Here is an 8073-nt window from a genome sequence, read left to right on the forward strand (position 1 = left end):
ACTTCAGTAAGCGATATCATTTTATGATGTTTAGAAAATTGACTGATATTCAAAATCAGTGGGCCCTGAATGGCAGACTCATGTTGCGAGTGCAGTTCCCATTTCAGAAAAAAGGCGAGTGGGTCTGCAGGTATGATTGAAACATAGAGTCCTTAGACCCCCACTGCTGACTATCCTATTGGTGAATGCACTCTATGCAAAATAAAATTGATAACTCAGAACAAGTTTGCAGTACCAGAGGGACATTAGGGACTGTTGTGTACTTTGCTTCACTGAAACATGGCTCAAGCCCACCATTTCAGATGCAGCACTGCAGCCCAAAGGCTTCACCATACACCACAAGGACAGGACAGTAGGACTTTTTAAGGATAGTGCAATTGGAGTATGCTTCATGATTTACTCATCGTGATGCACAGATGTTTCTCACTCCCACTCTTCCAGGCTAGAGTATTTATTTTAGCTGAGGGAGTTTTCTGCTCTCATCCTGGTAATAGTGTACCTTCCACCTCTGGCCAATGTCAGGCTGGCACTGGAGAAGCTGAGCACCATGATCCGCAGTCACAAAACAGTGCACCCTGAAGCCTTCACTATCATTCTGAGGGATTTCAACCAGGCCAACTCACAGAAATTTCTGAACAACTTTCACCAACATATCACCTGTGGAACCAAAGGAGCCAACACACTTGACCACTATTGTACTACCATCAAAAACACCTACCATGCCATCCCACATCCAGACTTTGGAAAGTCCAATCATCTGGCTGTACTTCTACTCCTGATGTACAGGCAGAGACTAAAGACTACAGCACTAATTGTGAGGACCAAGAAGGTATGGTCAAGGGAGGCTGAGGACTGCTTACTAGAGTGCTTTAAGTTGGTGGACTGGACAATATTCAGGAATTCATCTTTGAATCCAAATAAATACACCACTCTTGTCACGGACTTCATCAAGACCTGTGTGGGTGAATGTGTGTCTTTGAGAACATTCCGGATATACCCAAGGATGAACCAGGAGATTAGTAGTCTGCTGAGATGGCATTCAAGACTGGTGCTCTAGACTATACATCGATATATGACCTACAGGTCACTATTTTAAGGCTGAAACAAGCATTCCATTTGAGGTTAGAGACAGAATCGGATGTACTTCAGCTCTGGCAGGGTTTGCAGGACATTATTTTCTACAAACGCGAAGGTGAAACTTAACATCATGAATGGCTGTGATAGTTCATTCCCAGATGAGCTAAAGACCATTCTATGCATGCTTTGAAGAGGAGAATAAAACTACACCTGGTGCAAAGCCCCGCAGCATCTGGTGACCCTGTGATCCCTGAGTTGAAGGCTAACATCCGAACATCTTTCAAGCTGGTGAACCCTTGCAAGTCATCAGGCTCTGATTGTTACCTGGTAGGAGCCAACCAACTGGCAAGGACACCTTCAGTCTCTCACTGCTGCAGTCGGAGGTTCCACCTGTTTCAAAAGGGCAACAATCATACCAGTACCAGAGAAGAGCAGAGGGTGAGATACCTCAATGACTGCCACACCTTTGCACTCTCATCTACTGTGGTGAAGTGCACCACAGAGAGGTTGAGAGGTTGGTCATGGCCAGAATCAACTCCTGCCTAAGCAAGGACCGGGACCCACTGCAATTTACCTATCACCACAATAGGTCTATAGCGGATGCAATCTCACTGCCTCACTTCTTTTTTCCTTTCTTTTTTCACTATTAATTTAATTTAATTTTTAATATATATTTCTTATTGTATTTTATGTTTTTATTGTTATGTATTGCAATGTACTGCTGCTGCAAAAGAACAAATTTCACAACATATGCCAGTGATATTAAACCTGATTCTGATTCTAATTCTACTAATGGGAAATTTTGGAACTATGTTTTCAAATGGAAAGCATTTGAAATGTCCTGGTTAAAGTTGCATTTCTACTGTTATGCTGTTGGGCATTTTATTTTAGCAATTTTCTGCAAACACAGTGTGTTCTGTCAGTTAAGCTTCATAGACTAGTGTTTTGACTTCAGCTGAGATAAGAAGCATTTGCTCAGCCTAGGAATGTTATTCAGCCAGTCGGGGGTGGGGGTGTGAAACGCCATGGAACGTTCGAGAAAGCTGGGCAAGATAATATTTCTGAAGGAAAGTAGTCTGGTTTGGGGGTCTGTCACTAGGAGGTACAGAAAAGAGCACAAGGGAAGACGCTTGGCGGATCCCACCCGAGGGGAGAACCTACCGCAAGGAGTGTTTTGTGCAGATGAATGTTTCCAGGAGGAAGTGATAATACTTCTGGGTTAGCCAGTATGTTCATGATGTTCTAAGAGGGAAGTTTGACCTGTGGCTGGTGATGAAGATTGAGTGCCGTGAGTAAAACGATACACCCAACTACTACAGAAACGAGCTCCAACATTTATGTGCACTTTTAGACTAGTTTAACTGTAATGGGCCCTTTTTCTGTTAAATGTTAAAGTTGAAATATTGGTAAATATATTTCCACTGTAATTTCATTGATTTCCATAGTAACGATCTGTTATTTCCTGCCGAACGATAATTTTGCATGGGGCAATATTTACAACAGCATTCACCACAATTTTCAATCACTCATCAGAATATTCCAACTTTCCTGTTTGGTTGAATCTTAACCATACAGACCCCGGACGTGTGTTGTTTATTGAAAGTGGCCTTCTCACTGTTACCCATGTGATGCTGAGTCACGTGGCCGTTCATTTAGCCAACGAGCCGAGTTTGTTACGAGGCCCGGTGAGAGAGTTACACATCTGTAATTACTGAGTAGAATCACATGTCAATGAATCAATGGAGATTAATTGTGGCAATATTTATTTCTTGCTCAGGCCCCCTTAACGAAGTGCTTCCTTAATTATTGTAAATATTGTGTTTCTGAAGCAGATTTTGCAAAACCTGCATAACCACCCGCCATTCAGTAGCCTTTCCTAGTCTGAAGTGTCAAATTGTAACACATCCAGCAAAGGGTAGTTTATGCTTAGGTATTTCCCTGGCTGGAGGTCTGTGACTGGTGTTCAAGGAAGGATCAGTACTGGGAACCTCTCTGTGATATATTTAAATAATTTGGACAAGATGTAGCTGGGCAAGTTTGCAAAAGGCACAAAAATTGATGGAGGTTGAGGGAGATGGTCAAAGAATACAGCAGGAACTAGACTGTTAGAAATATGACCGGAGAAATGGCTGATGGAGTATAATCTGGACACGTGTGAGGAACTGCACTTTGGGAGATCAGTGCAAGAGGAGAATATATATTTTTATGATTATTATTATTTCTCTTTTCTTTCTTTCTTTTTGCACAGTTTATTGTCTTTTGCACATTGGTTGCCCACCCTGTTGGTGAGGCCGTTCATTGATTCTATTATGGCTATTGGACTTAATGAGTATGCCCGCAAGAAAATGAATCTTAGGGTTGTATATGGTGACATATATACAGTTTGATAATAAATTTACTTTGAACTTTGATTCCACCCTGCTGTTCAGATGAAGCTGAGCCTTTGGCTCTGAGAGACTACACTAAGTATGGACCCCAGTTCTAGAATTATCATACTCATACACTCCCCCTGTAATAGTTAAGTGTCAGATCTCATGGATAAGATGTGGTCAGACAGGGTTTGAAAGAATATGAAACAGCAGCTAGAAAAAGTCACAAATATCAGTCTAGTGGAAAATAAACTAGAACTTGTTAGTTTTTGCCTGGTCTTTATTCATTTCTAAGCAAGGGTGTGTCTGCTCAAAGCATCTTGATAACTGGTGGATCTTAAGAAGGCTGTATTTTATTGAAATGTAGATATGCTAAAATATGAAGTATAATGAAGGCCACTTTTTTTATTATTATTCCTAGGACTCCTTTCCTCTGAAGGTCCGAGGCATTCACATGATCAATGAGCCAGTGCTATTTCATCCAGTCTTTGCTATAATTACAAAATTCTTGCCAGAAAAAATCAAGGGACGTGTGAGTAAACTTGCACACTTCTTTTTAGTTCCAGAGAGAGTAATTATTCTCAGTTCAGTTATTCTAACAACAATAATAAAACTTAATTTTAGTTGAACCATAATCACATCAATAGCATCCTTTAGAAGCCCATTCTTTGCTTGGGAATGTTGTCATTGGGACAAAGCATTGAATGATTATTTCACTTATCAGCATGAATATTTCTCATTTAAATGAACAGCAAATTAATTGGTTTTAAAGTTTAAAACCTTAGATGTCTGTATTTTAACTATTATGTTTCAAACTGATGAATTGATGCTTCACAGATTTCAGTGTTAATATTAAAGACAGAATGATTATAACAGTCTTGACATGATCTGTGTATAATCTGACAAAATCAAAATGCAGAAAATGTCAATTATCTGAAACAATCAAATACAAATTGTAGAAAATACTCATCAGCTCAGACCGAATGAATGGACAGTTTCTGTGTCTTCAAAGATCAAAGTTCTTCAAAGAACTTTGTGCAATCTGCTGTATTATGGATCCTGTTCCACCCAAGTGGTCTACTGGGGGAAATTTCAGAGGCATTTCACAGACATTCAGAAATATTTAAAACCCCTGCAAGTTTAACATCTGCCAAGGCTGGAGGCGAAACTTTGCCGATTGTCAAAGTTTTAGTGAATTTTCTCAGGTAGAGCTCTTCCAGTGTCCCAATAGAGATCCTTTCATCCTAATAATATCAAATCCATTGTCTTTATTAGTTATTTATATTTTTGTTTAGTTCACACAGAAAATATACTTTATGAGTACTTTTAAAATGTGAAAAAGTGTAAATAAGGATTCCCTGATTTCAATTAAATCCATTGTGCTTATTTCAGATTCACATGCATGGAAATAATTATGAGTCCAGTCTTAGAAGGTACTTTCCAGCCCAGATTCTTCCACCTGAATATGGCGGCCAAGGACCTCCTTACGAAGAACTCTGTCAGGAATGGACCAATTTTGTGCTGCATTCTGAGAAAGAACTTCTTGAGCTCTCACTTGTTACTTGATGCCATATGCCAGTGAATAGAATCTGAAAAACAGTGGTTTTTCATGGTGTTAAGTCAACGTAACCCAAGTGCCAAAAAAAGATGAAATCTTACAGAACAAATCTATATCTACTAATGCACTGCAATGTATTATAAGTATGATTCTTTATAGAGATATTAAATATTGAATAAAATTGATAGTTTATTTGGGATTGCTGATGATTGGGTATTTAGTTTTTTACTGTATATTTTTTGTTTCCAAAATGTTCGTTTAAATTTCAGAACTTTTAGGAACTGAAGTCTTTTTAGCTAGATTTCTACAAATTTGTTCATGAAGTTAACTTATCTACCCTTTTTGGAGTACAGAGCCTTAATCCAAGTTCAAAGTTCAAAGTACATATACTATATGTAAACTTGAGATTCATCTCCTTACAGGCAGCCACAAAGCAAAGAAACCCAATAGAGCCCATTTAAAAAAATGTCGAACATCCAATGTGTAAAAAAAAGAACAAGTCAGGCAATCAATAAAAAGTAAGCAAATAATATTCAGAACTAAAGTTCATGAAAGTGAACTCACAACCGCAGATGTTGAGCAAGGATTTCCACTCTAATTTTAACTGCTACAGGGATTATTTGACAATAAGGGCTTTAAGAAAAAGTGATGATGTCCATGGATTTTGAGATATCAAAACCAGTAAATTAGTTTCTCGAGAGAAGCCCTGGTTGGTCAGATCAGGGTTGAAGGTAAATATGTTTAATTCTTTGGTGTGTGCTTCCACACATTGAGTGCATTGACCAATTTTAAGATCCATGTTTTGTAAGCAGTACTCTGCTAGCATGATGTTGGAAGGTATGTTATATAATATTCAACTGATAAATCAATGTACTTAAATAAAGGCGAATTATCCAGGTTCTGACCATAAATGGGAGCCATTTTTCAGTGGGGAATTCACCCAATGCTTCAGAAGTGATACCCTGAGTATTTTAAATCCTGGGACAAGTCCTTATCTTTCAGTGAAGTTTTGATTGATCAGTATTTTCATTCCATTTACCTACCTTTGTTCATAGCACACACAGCCCTTTGAGTCTACTTCATTATTCAATAAAATCATAGTCAGAGTCATAGTCATACTTTATTGATCCCAGGGGAAATTGGTTTTCGTTACAGTTGCACCATAAATAATAAATAGTAATAGAACCATAAATAGTTAAATAGTAATATGTAAATTATGCCAGGAAATAAGTCCAGGACCAGCCTATCGGCTCAGGGTGTCTGACCCTCCAAGGGAGGAGTTGTAAAGTTTGATGGCCACAGGCAGGAATGACTTCCTATGACGCTCTGTGTTGCATCTCAGTGGAATGAGTCTCTGGCTGAATGTACTCCTGTGCCCACCCAGTACATTATATAGTGGATGGGAGACATTGTCCAAGATGGCATGCAACTTGGACAGAATCCTCTTTTCAGACACCACCGTCAGAGAGTCCAGTTCCATCCCCACAACATCACTGGCCTCACGAATGAGTTTGTTAATTCTGTTGGTGTCTGCTACCCTCAGCCTGCTGCCCCAGCACGCAACAGCAAACATGATAGCACTGGCCACCACAGACTCATAGAACATCCTCAGCATCGTCAGGCAGATGTTAAAGGACCTCAGTCTCCTCAGGAAATAGAGACAACTCTGACCCTTCTTGTAGACAGCCTCAGTGTTCTTTGACCAGTCCAGTTTATTGTCAATTCGTATCCCCAGGTATTTGTAATCCTCCACCATGTCCACACTGACCCCCTGGATGGAAACAGGGGTCACCGGTACCTTAGCTCTCCTCAGGTCTACCACCAGCTCCTTAGTCTTTTTCACATTAAGCTACAGATAATTCTGCTCACACCATGTGACAAAGTTTCCTACCATAGCCCTGTACTCAGCCTCATCTCCCTTGCTGATGCATCCAACTATGGCAGAGTCATCCGAAAACTTCTGAAGATGACAAGACTCTGTGCAGTAGTTGAAGTCCGAGGTGTAAATGGTGAAGAAAAAGGGAGACAAGACAGTTCCCTGTGGAGCCCCAGTGCTGCTGATCACTCTGTCGGACACACAGTGTTGCAAGCACACGTACTGTGGTCTGCCAGTCAGGTAATCAAGAATCCATGACACCAGGAAAGCATCGACCTGCATCGCTGTCAGCTTCTCCTCCAGCAGAGCAGGGCAGATGGCTACTTCAATACCAAATTCCCACTTTCTCCCTGTAACCAAGAACCCTGTAAAACCCTGCTGAACTCCTATTTCCATTATTTTTAAATATATTCAGTTATATGATTGCCACAGCCTTCATTGGTGGAATTCCAAAGGGTCACTACTTAGGAGAAGTTTCGCCACAACCCAATCCTTGAAGGTCTTGGAGTCCTTAAAGTTCTTCCTAAAGATCCTTGGGTCTGTGAGCCATGCTTCTAGATAACCATAGAGAAGGAAAACATCCTCTTTGCACCTAGCCTGTAAAACACTTCCAGAATTTTACCAGCAACAAACTCAAAATGCTGGAGGAACTCAGCAGGCCAGGCAGCATCTATAGGGTCTCTGTCTAAAACGTAGACTGTTTTCTCCTTTCCATAGACGTTGCCTGACCTGTTGAGTTCCTTCAGCATTTTGTGTGTGTTGCTTGGATTTCTAGCATCTGCAGATTTTCTCTTGTTTTTGGACAGAATCTTGTGTTTTGTCTTCTATATTCCAGTGAGTACAGGCCTAGTTGATCAATCTCTCCTCTTATGGCAGTCCTGGGGCACTGTTGTTGTACTCCCTCCATGGTAAGTACATAATTTCTTAGGTAAGGAGAAAAAAAGTACACACATTACTTTGGGTGTACTCTCACCAATGTATTATAGTTAGACATCTTTGCTTTGGTACGCAGAACCTATTGCATGAAAAGCCAGTTTACCATTTGCCTTCTTGACTGTTCGCCACATCTATTGTCGATTTCAGTGATTGGTATACAAGAATACCCGTATCCTATTGTACATCAATATTTCCCAATCCATTACCATTAAATTATACTCTACTCTTCTTCTTTTCTTACCAAAGTGGATATTTTA

General features: G+C 40.0%; 1 protein-coding gene across 1 annotated transcript in view; it reads left to right on the top strand.

Annotated features, from left to right (window-relative positions):
• The window catches only part of ttpa (tocopherol (alpha) transfer protein), a 74174-nt gene extending 68289 nt beyond the window's left edge, over positions 1–5885 (top strand). Inside the window, exons 4-5 of the mRNA XM_072254473.1 lie at positions 3868–3978; positions 4839–5885. Of these exons, the coding sequence (XP_072110574.1) occupies positions 3868–3978; positions 4839–5012 (285 nt within the window). The 3' untranslated portion in view covers positions 5013–5885. The remainder of the gene's footprint in view (positions 1–3867; positions 3979–4838) is intronic.
• The last annotated feature ends 2188 nt before the right edge of the window (positions 5886–8073 follow it).

This window comes from Mobula birostris, chromosome 1 (genome assembly GCF_030028105.1).
Source record: "Mobula birostris isolate sMobBir1 chromosome 1, sMobBir1.hap1, whole genome shotgun sequence".
Lineage (NCBI taxonomy): Eukaryota > Metazoa > Chordata > Chondrichthyes > Myliobatiformes > Myliobatidae > Mobula > Mobula birostris.